The following is a 13,574-nucleotide window of genomic DNA, read 5'->3' as shown; positions in this document are numbered from 1 at the left end:
GCAGCCTACTGTGACTGAACACTGCCGAGATGCTGCATATCCCTGCTGCACTGGGCAGCAGTACTCCTGAGGGCATAGAATTCCATGACCACTGTCACTATAGCTTTCCAGAAGGCTTCAATTTTACCCCTCTTATTCCCGCTATGTAATACCTTGGATTGTCCAACTTCTGTGGCAACATTTTTTTGTTTCGCTTTGTTTTAATTTTCTCTGAGCCTGCCTCAGAGTTCTTTCCTCAATACAAATGGCTTTGGCAACATTTCAGACTAAACAACCATCTTAGCAGATACCTTACTTAAGGTTTGGACGTTATGCATAGTCACTTTTTTCTGCCAAGCACATTTCATCACAATCTGTAAGGTTTATTTGCAATGTAATATTTTGACATTAAATACTAAAAAAATTGAAAGGAAGCACAACCTTATCCAAAATCTTTTACCAGAATATCTGAGAAATCCAAATCTGCCATTTAAATTTTGTCCTGATTTCTGTCCCAGTGTTTAAATCTAAAATATTAACATTTTCCTGAAATAAAGTTCATTATGATGGAGAGGAGTGTGTACTGATATTGATAAAAGAAGCCTGGCTTTCAGAATATCACTTTTTTTTTTTGTTTAGTTTATTTCTATTTTTTAAAATGGGAATCTATGCATTTATGAAGCCTCTGCTATTTTTTAAAAAAATGTTTTCTTTATTTATCTATTTATTTATTTTTGCAGATACCATTTGAATAGAAGAAATGGGCATAGGTAGAGGAATAATGGCTTTGGATGAAAAAGTATGTCGATTTTGTGAGCCAGTTAAAACAGATGCAGGTACGAAAGGTTAAGAGCAAAGCTGCTTCACAGGAAATATATAGATGGCAACAAAATGTAAAACTTTTGAAGTGACTGAAAGTAAGAACATCAAATGAGTGCACATCACCCACCTACTAAAAGAAGCACTTGAAGCTGCACTTTGTCTAGAATCTGGAAGCAAACGTGCTAACAGCAGAAGGAAACTGAGTGCAACAAAAACTACGAAGGACTAATTACTTCCATAAGCTTAGGCTTTTCAGGACAGGAGTGATTCTTCCTCTGCTCGCGAGAGAACACAAAGATGTCCCAGGCTTTGAGAAGAATCCTAACCACAAATGTACATTTTAAAACTGTAAACTTTGATTAAAGTACATTTTGGTGTTCTCTGCTTAGTGAAGCAGGCAGCCCTTGCTTTTAGCTTGTATTTAGACAAGGAGGTTGCACTTCTCTGTGGTCTCTGCAGCACTGAGTTCTTGCTTTGTAGAGGATGGCAAGTCCTTCAACACAGGAATTGTTAACACCCCGGCCTAGCTCTTTCCAGGATCTGCCCTCCATCTCTCTCACCCATCATATTCCCAATCTTTCCACCCTTCAATTCTGCCTTCATTTAACTTTCCAGGGACAACCATCTAAAGAGTGCACTGACGTGCACAATCAGGCAAAATGTACTTTAAGTTTTATTGTTCAGTAAAGGTTAATGATCTATCCAGCCATCCCGATGAGTGTGTGTGAGAGATTCCTTTTCACTCTTTAATAACGATTTATCCAGGAAAAAAAATCCATGCACTTGAAACTACTATAAGAATTCATTAACCCATTCTTTTTGGGACCATTGACTGTCGTTTTAACAGGGACTTGCAAGTTGCTTAAGAGCATTATATAGCCCTAGACTTCATTGGGGCTTTGCATGAAAAGCTCCAGTTGGGCATTTTCCAGCCAGGGAATCTCAGGGAGCCATGTCTATCTCCCAGACACTATGTGGAGTAGACTCTCCCCTTTGTTCACTTCTTTCACTTGCTAGACCCACCACAGAACACCCTGTTCCATCCTATGACTGCTGCTAACATAACCATAGGGCATGCTTGGAAGGGTCTGCCTTGGCATGATTGGCAATATGAGCGAGAAGTCATTTGGCAGAGAGGTTGGTGAAATGTTAAAGCAATTTTTCTTTCCTTCTGACCAAAGGATCTGAAGGACTAATGACATTTAGAGTAGTATGAAATTCCAGTACCAGACGTGCCATCTTTATGTTCACACCTGTGTGTTCATACTCAGGGAATAGCATGAATCATTTTCTTTTGAGATATAGAAGGAACAAGAAGCCACAGATGGAAACAATAAGACTAGAACAAGGGCAGCCCAGGTGGCTCAGCAGTTTAGTGCCGCCTTCAGCCTAGGGTGTGATCCTGGGGTCCCGGGATTGAGACCTGCATCGGGCTCCCTGCATGGGGCCTGCTTCTCCCTCTGCCTGTGTCTCTGCCTCTCTCTCTGTGTGTCTCTCATGAATAAATTAAATAAAATCTTAAAAAAAAAAAAAAAGGACTAGAACAAAAAGAACAGTTCCTGGAATTCAGAGACACAGGCTGATTGGGAAGCACTCTTGGGACCCACATTACTTCTTAGAATAGTTAAACTGGCAACAATATTCAAAACTCTCAGCCCCCAAATCCGTCATAGACCCTCTGTCCATTCTACCCATCATCCTTAATTCTACTCCTAACTTCAGAGCTGCTAATTTGATCCCTTACTTTTCCTGAAATCTTACCCTTTAGGGTTTCTGTCCCTGGCTACTATCAGTGGTCTGGATTTAAAAATGTCTCCAGGGATCCCTGGGTGGCGCAGCGGTTTGGCGCCTGCCTTTGGCCCAGGGCGCGATCCTGGAGACCCGGGATCGAATCCCATATCAGGCTCCCGGTGCATGGAGCCTGCTTCTCCCACCGCCTGTGTCTCTGCCTCTCTCTCTCTCTCTCTGTGACTATCATAAAAAATAAATAAATAAATAAATAAAATAAAATAAAAATAAAAATGTCTCCATAATTGCTACCCTGCATCATGGATAAGAGAAAAAAAGGGCTCCTTAATTGTTTTTAGCATCCATGCTGTGAATTTTGAATATATTCTATCATGGAAATGTATGTTCATCTTACTTAAGATCCATAAAGTATTCCATAATTAGCGACCCTTTGTAGGCTGGCCCAGGGCATCTATCACAGAAAATTTAATTTCTTTGCGAAATTACATTTTTGGTAACTTTTTATTTAAATAAATTGTCAAACTTATGGAATAGTTATAAGAAAAGTACAAGGAATTCCTGTAGATCTTTAACTCACGTTGTTTACATTTTCTTCCATTGGGTGTGTGTGTGTGTGTATACAGAGAAAATATTCTTTGAATTTTATTTTATTTATTTATTTTTAATATATATTTTTTATTGGAGTTCAAGTTGCCAACATTTAATTAACTTACAAACTTGGAACACAAATTCGTACCCAGTTGGGGTCTGTTTAAAAATTTGATAAACACATTTCATTTTATGCTTTCCAATTTCCTTTAATTCGTTTCATTTTGTTGTAATAAGGGCTCAGTTCTAGAAAGAAATATGTATAGAAGTCTTTATTTTTCTTTAAAATGCTTTTATTAATTTCATATAATTGTGAGACTATAACTCTATTTTCCCAAGGCCTATAATACTTTCCGATAATAGGATTGGTATTTAACAAGATTCAGTCAGTGCTTCAAGATGTTGGGATATCATTTAGTAAATAAATTGTCGTTGTATCTGTTGTAGTAAATTTCGGATACTAGAGGTCAATCAGTAATGACTTTTCATTCCTGAGATCACCAGGCTAGTGTGTCTATGGCTCTGCTAATACTGATTTAAAAATTATAATGTTCATCTTTCTCCTGCCTTGAAATTGAACTCTTTTTAAAATCAGATCCTTATCCCAAACCAAACTCTGTATGTTATTTAGGTCTTCAGAGAGCTTAGACTAATATCATTAAAAATAAAAGTTCCAGCTCCAGAAAAATGTTTAAGAATTTCCATAATGAAATCACAGCATCGTTTTCTTCACTGATATTAACATTCTTTTTAAAAAAGATCATTGAGATAATTCAACTAGAATAAAAAAATTCACAGATGTGTACTTAATTAGACAAAAAAAAACTTGATGATTCTTAGGACATATATACACACCAAAGTGTCCAACACAAATATTTAAAAATAAGCTACTAGAGAAAAGAACAAATCTCATTTCCCACTTCTGAACTTAGATTTTCTCATTGGAACTTTGTACAGCTCAGCAAGACAATGCAGGGTGTCTGCTGAAATAGATCCAAATTTCTGTGTGTTTGTGTGTGTTTTAATGTCTTATTTCCGTGCTTTATGGTATATCCCCTGGACTCTTACTTTACTCTCATGTTGCTTCTAATTAAATTAGAATGATGTTATTGCATTTTAATACAGGCTAGAAGTCTCTTTTATCTCGAATGTTATGCTACAGAAACAAATGAATACGAATTAAATTGCTAATATGAATTAAAATAGCCTTTAAAAGTGCAGAATAGAAAAATGTCAAACAAAAGGCAGTATTTATTGATATGACACATCATGTTATGGCAGATATTTTTATAAAACAATTTTTGATATTTATAGAAGAACTATTTTATATTCATATTGCATCTAACCCATAATTGCTCATTTTCTTAAAAAAGGAAAAGTGCAACAGAAAAAAAATACTCAACCTATTTCATTACATATGCCACCAGTTAAATGAAGAAATATAATAAAATGCAGAGCTGAAAGGTGCAAAGAGCTTATGGTATCAAAGACTATCATTTCTATTTGGAAAGCTTTTTTTAAGGCAACACAATCACAAATACACTTTGACAACCATGGCATTCCACCAGGACACAAGACTGCAGGTTACTCCATCAGGTTGCACAGGTCAGGTCACTACAATTACCTGATATATGTACAATGTATTGAATTTCGAGTACAGGTAGTAAGTGATAGTTACAGTAAGAGAAATATCCCCCTAATTTGATGTTTCTTTCCTTTTTTTTTTTTCCTCTGAAGACTTGAAGTGAATACATTTTTGTCATGTTAAGTGGAAGAAAAGTAGATCGTGACTTAGTTCCTGAAATTTTAATACTACTCTTAGTCATTTCAATCTTAAAGTGCTTTCAGAGATTCCACACATGCTCATAGGAGTCAAAACCCAAAGACTAATAATCAGATACATATTTTGTTAATCTATTCCTGAGGCTTTGCCTAAAAAATTGGCATTGCCATCTTCAACATCTTTCTTCTGGAACCATGGTTTTGAATTTGTTGCTGGTTCATAAGCTTCCAGAAAATGACAGATTCCAGGAATTTCACTGGGGAAGTTTGGTGGAAGTTCCTCCCTTGAACGAGGGGTAAACACAAAGCCAGGGCAGTCTTTGAGTAATCTGAAATGATTAAAATCAAAACATTAATATTAACATCTAATACTGATATAACTGTCTACACAAGACAAAACAACCCAACTAAATGAATATTACCGAGAGTACAGATCGTCCTTGACCTATGATGGGGTTGCATCTTAATATGCTGAACATATCATAAATTGAACATACTGTAAGTTGAAAATGCATTTAATACACCTAACCTACAGAACGTTGGCCTAGCCTGCCTTAATGTGCTCAGAACACTTACAGTAGCCTGCAGTTGGCAAAATCCTGTAACACACAGCCTACACATTTTTATTATAACACATTTATAATAAAATATTTAATATTTCATGTGATTTCTTCAATGTTTTATTTAAAGTGAAAGAATGGTTGTATGGGTACAGAATGGTTGTAAATGTATCTGTTGTTTAGCCCCTGACTGGGAACAGAAATGTCATGTGGCATATCACTAGCCAGGGAAAAGATCAATATTCAAAGAAAGATCAAAATTCAAACTATGGTTTCTACCAAATGCATATAGTTTTTGCACCATTTTAAAGTTGAAAAATCATTAAGTTGAACCATCAAAAGCTGGAGACCGTCTCTGTAATAAACCAACCATTTTCAGGGTGATTGACAGAAAGATCCTAATTATTTTAATAAGCATCTTCACAGAAGAACAATGAAAAATCAATTCACAATAACAAAAAAATTCTACCAAATAATGTATTTCACTCATATTAGGAAAAGTAATCATAGATATAATCAATAACTCATATAACAGTAAATTCACGGTAGTGGGAAAAATGGAAAATAATCTTAAAGTCTAATTATAGCAAAAAAAAAAAAAAACCCAAACCCATGAATAAACATAGTGTTATAGAATAAGGCTTCCTAAGTTGAAAAAGAAGACATTGTCCATTTATTGATTCATTTATTTTGTAAATATTTTGAAAAAGTAATCAAGGGCAAGAAGTTGTGAAAGAAAAGTTCTATATAAGATAGATATAGATATAGAAATAAATAATTAATAATGAGAATGACATTTGAATCTCTCAATAGAATTTTTATGAATTCCAAGTAGGTAAGAGTAAAAGAAGATTTAATTGTACAAATTGACACTTTTCTTACTATCTGGTACTGGAAATATTTCTTCTAAATTTATCTGTTTACCATATTTTACTATTTGCTACTAACTACTTGTCCATTATGGTAAACTCATTTTTTTTGTGCTTGTTTATTTTTGATTTTTAAAAAAGTTTTTGTTTATATCCCAGCTAGTTAACATACAGTGTTATATTAGGTTCCGGATAATATGGTGATTCAACACTTCCATATAACATCTGGGGCCCTCCTTAATCCCCATCACCTGTTTCACTCATCCCCCACCCACCTCCCCTCTGGTGACCATCAGTGTGTCCTCTATGATTAAGGGTCTATGTCTTGGTTTGACTGTCTCTCTATTTTTTCTCCCCTTTGCTTGTTTGTTTTGTATCTTAAATTCCACATATGAGTTAAATTCATTTTAAATTCCAATCCTACTGATGAAGTTACTGGCTCCTCTTTCTATTTGCTTCCCTAGCTTTCTGTCAAATGCATACTTAATAGGCATCTTTCTAGCTTATTATTCAGGCACATGCATTCAAAATGGAAAATGTTGACAGTTCTGGGCCCTAAACCAAGTTCCACAGAAAACCACTTATTGTATCTGCCCAACCAGATCATGGCCTCCTACTCCTCAGTTTGTGATATCATGTCTAAATGTAATAGACTGATGGCGTCACATTAGATTTGGTACCGTGACATCCTTCTATGTACTCAAGAAACCAACTGAATAGAAATCTAGGTCTCAAAAATGGGAGGCGTTCAGTAGAAAAGAACAGGTGAGCATTCAATGAGCTAATTTTTAAAAACTCATCAATAAATATGTAATCTGCAAAATAACTTATGAAATAATGCTTTAGTCATGATCTGTAAATATTTGAGAGCCTCTTATTTATAAAGCATACCATTTGTTAATATATAATGAAAAGTTACAGAATGCCATAGTATTAAAAGTATAAACTTCAAAGTCTGGGAGATCTAGGTCGGAATAGCAGCAAGGATGTCAGTTTTCTGGCCTTTAAGATGGAGTCATAACAGTTCAGGTCCCTTAGGACACTTGTAAAGATTAAATAAATAGATTAAACATGACTGGTTAAGCATCAATTAGCTATTAGTTAACACTCAGCGCATTGGTAACATTTAGGGAGCAGAAGCCTTCATCTACTATTGGTGGGATATAAGTTGGTAAGACCAATTTGGACATCTGATTGATGCTTAGGTAAAGCTGAACTGGATATAGCCTATGATCTGGGAATACCATTTGTAGGTATATTATAGAGATACATGCTTATTCATACTCTAGAATACATATTATATGACATGCACATATAGTGACATGCTAGACCTGGCTTTTGACTGGCTTATGAGAGCCAAACATTCAGAAATTTTATGAGCCAATTAAAACCATCTGTAGCCTGAAACCGACTGTGGTGGGAGAATGTGCACCACAGAAACTGGTAGATGCTAAAAATCAAAGATTCTCCACCTTACTCCCAATGTTGGTTTATCAGCACACCACTGCGTTAGGAATAGTTTTCTTTTTTTTTAAGGATTTTATTTATTCATGAGAGACATAGAGAGAGAGAGGGAGAGACACAGGCAGAGGGAGAAGCAGGCTCCATGCAGGGAGCCCAACGTGGGACTTGATCCTGGGACTCCAGGATCATGCCCTGGGCCTAAGGCAGACGCTTAACCGCTGAGTCACCCAGGCGTCCCAGGAATAATTTAAATAAATGGACTGGGTTTACATTTCATAAAAAAAAAATCTGAAAAACATAATATTCAGCAGATTTAAGGCAAATCATGAAAGGACAGGGACAGGTTGAATGAGAATCTATTTTTCTCTGGTTTTGTTTTACCACCTGGAGGAACCTAAATGAGAGTTACAATCTTGGCCTCTTTCTGCCCACTTTCTTTCCTGGTAAACCGAAGCAGCAAATCTTATTGGTGAGTTTGGGAGAAGCTGCTGAGCGTGCTTTTCTCTTCTCAGTGCCTTTCTGCCTCTCTCTTTGGGAGCCTGCCTGTCTGTAGGAAATGTATGTTGTCAGCTGCCCCCACAAACCCTATGGGGCACAGAGTCCAGCATGTCAGACAACGGGGTGGGGGGACTAGAATATTTCATTTTTGTTTTTTAAAATAGGGATCTGAAACAAAAATGACAAAATACTGACATTTATTAAATACTAGTATTGGCCGTATGGATGTCATGTTTTCTTTTATGTTCTTTAATCATTTAAATTAATTTATAAAATGCATTTGTAAAATGCATAAAAATAATAAAGGTTTGATAAATGGCAACACATAAAATGATAGGTAATTAAGGACTTTTTTCTGTTCACATCAACCCAACATTTCCTATTTAAATACGGTATTTACAATCATAACCTTATATTTAAATTTATATAAAATATTCAGTACCTAGAAGTGGCCTTAAAGTATACCATTTGATTTTATTAAGGGGTTTACTCAGGATGACACATCCGGAAAGCTCTATGTTTAGGACTGTACGGCATGCTTTCTGAATACAAATTCTATGCTTTTTAAAGAAACCTACAGATAAACACAATTAGAGTGTCATGGAGTTAGAAATGTTCATGATATCATCTTTAAGGAAAGATCAGAATGTTTTTTTAAAGATTTATTTACTTAATGTGAGAGAGAGAGAGAGAGAGCACGAGCAGAGGGGAGGGGCAAAGGGAGAAGAGAATCTTAAGCAGGATCTGTGCTGAGTAAGGAGCCCACCTCTGGGCTCAATCTCATGACCTTGAGATCACCACCTGGAGAGCATAACCTGAACCGAAAGCAAGAGTCAGACACTTATGCACCACCCAGGTGCTCCCAAAAGATCGGAATCTTTAAGGAAAACAGGTTGCAAAAATAAAACCATTTAGATGAGAGGCTGAAGGAGATAAGACCCAAGAAAAGCAGCAATGGTCTTGGGCAGCTGTCCACACATGGTGGGGATTTTCTTTACTGTCCCTCGACCAGACAGCTTTCTCCCCAGATTGCTGCAACAACTTTCCTATTTTCTGTCATCTTTCTCCTATTCTCTTTCTTCTCTTTGTCCTTCCCCTTATAAAATTCAAGTCCTTCTTCTCTGTTATTATTAGATTCTCAGATCTCTCTTGCAACCAGGGGTTCCTGGGTCTACTTCCCCACCCACTCTGCGTAGAATCCATTTTTATCTCCCACCTGCCATTTTTGTCTTTAATGATCCCTGAATCACCACATAAACTTGACTTATTAATCCACTGACCTGAAACTTGGACAATATTTAGTCTTGTCTCAGCTTTCTGCAATTCAGTACAATCAAACAAGAATGAAGAAAATTGTCCCCCAAAATAAAACTCCTCATGACACTGAGAATAAAGGAATGTATAACTGTCATGACATAGAAGCATACTAAATTACTGATTAAAATTGGAAGTGAAAGGTAATATCTAAAGTTAAGGATTTTTTGTGCATGTTGGGTATGTATTCTGTGTCCTAAATTTACAAATATTTCATAAATATATCAAGGAAGCTACAATTGATGTTATTTTACTTTTTGAGAAATGTCACCCCAGAATTCAATGTATTAGCAATAAAATTCTTCAAGGAAATAATTCAGTTTTATATTTGTACAATGTCTAATGGAGTCTATTGTTTGTCCCAAACTTTGATAGAGCTGAAATTATGTCTTTATTTTACAACCCAATTATTAAATTTCACAAAGCATGGACTTTTGATTGAAATTAAATTATCTATTCTACTTTAAATTTCCCTATCATTTGGAAAAAATAGTTTTTAAAAGAAAGCATTTTAAAATGTGGTTAAATGTATTTCATATTAAGTGCTTATTTCTTGCCTAAATAAAGTATTTTAACTACCACTTGCCCTTTAGATAAGACATAAATATTTCCTATATGAGAGTAAGAGGTAAGTAAATTGAAAAAGGAAAAAGAAAACATACCATATTTGTCTACAAAAGATTGAAATAAATTTAGCCAGAGCACTGATCTTCAACATCGATCAACGAGCATATAGAACTATTATAATCAAAAGATAATTTATTAAAAATGGTGACACTATTGTATGGTGTAAAATCCTGTATGTGTATGTCTCATAGCATTGCCACTATGTCAACTCTAAGGATTAAAGCTATGAGCCTTCTCCTGTTGCTGAAAATCTGTATTAAAGTGTTACAATCCTCTGTTGGAAGATTTGGACAATATTTAGTCTCGTCTCAGCTTTCTGCAATTCTGCACGATTGAGATCATCAATTACATTTTGAGAGTAAAATGAGTAGCTGTTATCAATGTCTTCTATTAAGATTCAAGGCAACCAGACTTCGAGATGTGAAACAAAGGAAGATTTTGGTGGTTTTTTTTTTTAAGATTTTATTTATTTATTCATGAGAGATACGGAGAGAGAAGCAGAGACACAGGCAGAGGGAGAAGTAGGCTCCATACAGGGGAGCCTGACGTGGGACTCGATCCTGATCCTGGGACTCCAGGATGATGCCCTGGGCTGAAGGTGGTGCTTTAGGGTTAGCCACCCAGGCTGCCTCAAAGGAAGATTTTGAAAGAGTTTTGTGTTATACTGGTTAAAAACAAAATAGAAGAAACAGAAAATGCACTTTTTTGATGCAAAAGTGTGGTTTTAAGGATAGACATACACCCAAGGATTCCTCAAAGTGCCCATGCGTATACATTGAACACTTTACAAGAACCACTCTTCTGTTATCACAGGATCATTGCTCTCAAATCCTCCAGAGAAGAGAATCATATCCTCTAAGGATGTGAGTTCTTATCCCTCCCTGGTGCATCTAAGAAGACTCTAGGCCTATTAAGAGTCACCGAGGACTTTTCCAATTCTCATGCTATCGTGACTCATTTTTATATCAGAGTGGACTGTCAACCAATAAACACTTACAGCTTTCTTACTGTGTTCTGGGCACTGATCTGGGAACTGAGGATATAAAATGTATATACCACAGGAGGCTGACACTCTACAAGGGGAGGCAGGCAATAAACACATAAAGAAAACACCATTTCAGACATGGGTACAAGCTAAGAAGATGAAAAAATAAAATAATGTGAGGTGTGAGAGGTGACAGTTGTTGTTCCTCTAGCTATGGCGGCTAACAGTTTCTCTTTGAAGAGGTGACACTTGACTTAAGGTCTAATTATGAGAAAGAGGAAGACGTAGGATGATCCAGGAAAGAAGTGGAAAGCAGAAGAAGAGCCAATATCCTTGATCCAAGAATGGGTTTAGCAAGTCAAATGAAAAAAAGTAAGTCCAAGGTGGCGGAGTGTCAGTGAGTGAAGGAGAAAGTGGAAGAAAATATAGTGACACAGGCTGGCAGGACATGGATCAAAGAGGACATTTTAGTCTGTGGTAACGTATTTAAATTTTGTTCTGGCTGTATTGGGAAGCCATTGGAGGGGTTTTAATGTAGGAGTGATGAGATCAGATCCATACTTTATTTTTTTAAAGACTTTATTTATTTACTTGAGACAGAGAGAGAGAGAGAGAGAGAGAGAGAGAGAGAGAAAACAAGCAGGGGAAGTGACAAGCAGAGGGAGAAGCAGGTTCTCCGTTGAGCAGGGAGCGTGATGAGGGGCTCCATCCCAGGACCCTGGGATCATGACCTGAGCGGAAGGTGGATGCTAAATCACCTGAGCCATCAGAAACCCCGGATTCATACTTTAGAGAGACAATCTGGCTACTGTGTGGTGGATGGACTGTGGGGAGGAGGTGCGCAAGACAGCAAGCAGAAGGGTGAGGGTGATCCTGGGTTGGCTCAGGTGGGACAGAGGTAGGAGGCTTGCCTTGGGGTGTAACACTGAAGGAAGTAAAAAAAGATGTATTCGGGATATAATTTGTAGGTGGATGTGGTAAGCTGTGAAGGGAGAAAGCAATGATCATTCTGAGGTTTATAGTCTAAGTCACTCGGTAGACGGTGGTGCCATTTCAAGGAGATTGATGAAGTTAAGTTTGGGGGGGACTGGATTTCCTCAAGCTGCGGCATGTGGGAAATCACTTGTTCTAAGACGATCACGTTAATTTTAATTTGTCAATTAGTCATCTGAGTAAAAATACAGAACAGGATACATGGGTCGTTAGCTCAGAGGAGAATTGTGGGATGGGCTAGAGATTAAAAAAAAGTGAGTTCAGACTCAGAAGACCATAGGGACAGAGTTCTGGGCACTTGGAAAGTTTGATAGGGAAAGAACAACAACACAAGAACTAAGAAGGTGAAGCCCTGGGGTAATGAGAAAAGCAGGTTAGGGGGGTGCCACAAACATGTAAGGAATAAAATGCTCCAAGGAGGGCGTGCTCAAGCTACTCAGTTGCCATCGAAATGTTGAGGAAGATGAGAAAACTGACCCATGAGTTTAGCAAGAGACACCGATAACCCTAATAAGAACCATTTCGGTGGACTGCAAAGGACACATGTCGATTGGTGTGAGTCAAATAGCCAACTGGAGGTTAAAGAAAAAAAAAAAAAAGGTAGAGACGGTCAGCATAAGCAACTTCTGCAAGGAGCTTTGCTGGAAAAAGGAACATGAACACAGGGGGTAGCTGAGATACACTTGGCAACAAGGACGATCCTATTTTAAGAGGTTTGATAGTAAAAGATATGTCTGTATTTTGATGGGAGTAATCGTTCCACTAAAGAAATTAATCGCAGAGAGCAAGCAAGTATTTTCAGGAGACAAGTTTTTGAGAAAGCAAGAAGCAGCAGCCCTCCGAGCAAACCTGGAGGGACCGCCTGGAAGGGGAGCGGGGCATCTGGGGCTTTGCCACGGAATAAGTGCCTAAGACAAGGGCCCTGGGGTGGCTAGGCTGATGGGATCTGCCCCCGGAAGGTGGTGTAGTGCTTATCTGGTTGCATTTTTTTTTTTTTTATTCTTCTTCTGTGAAACATGAAGTGAGGTTATCAATTTAGACTCAGGGCTGGAAAGGAGAGGTTGTGGAGCTTCAAGGGGAAAGAAGATGCTATAAAACACTGGTCTTGGAGCATAGGAAAGACAACCTGCCGGGGATAGTTAGCTTGGTAAGTGAGCTACCCCACATATCTGGAAAACCTTTTGTCATTCAAGAGTTTCCATTATAATTGGATTCTTAAAATGAGATCCAATGTATTCCTGTCTGGCATCTGAGGTAAGGGCATCCTGGGGACCGGGCCCTGTAGCCCGTGGGGACCGTACCAAGTCCGGGTGACTAGTGCCTGGACTGTACTGCTGTCAGAAG

The 13,574-nt window shown here is 37.5% G+C and overlaps 1 protein-coding gene across 16 annotated transcripts in view; it reads right to left on the bottom strand.

Annotated features, from left to right (window-relative positions):
- Window positions 1-3,409: 3,409 nt before the first annotated feature.
- The window catches only part of GUCY1A1 (guanylate cyclase 1 soluble subunit alpha 1), a 62,095-nt gene continuing 51,930 nt past the window's right edge, over window positions 3,410-13,574 (bottom strand). For all 16 annotated transcript variants that reach the window (XM_072724900.1, XM_072724903.1, XM_072724907.1 and 13 more), the window contains one exon: window positions 3,410-5,249. In XM_072724900.1, the coding sequence (XP_072581001.1) occupies window positions 5,048-5,249 (202 nt within the window). In that variant the 3' untranslated portion in view covers window positions 3,410-5,047. The remainder of the gene's footprint in view (window positions 5,250-13,574) is intronic.

Source organism: Vulpes vulpes, chromosome 10 (assembly GCF_048418805.1).
Source record: "Vulpes vulpes isolate BD-2025 chromosome 10, VulVul3, whole genome shotgun sequence".
Lineage (NCBI taxonomy): Eukaryota > Metazoa > Chordata > Mammalia > Carnivora > Canidae > Vulpes > Vulpes vulpes.
Note: the sequence above shows the minus strand (reverse complement) of the source record. Positions and strands in the feature narration are given on the sequence as shown.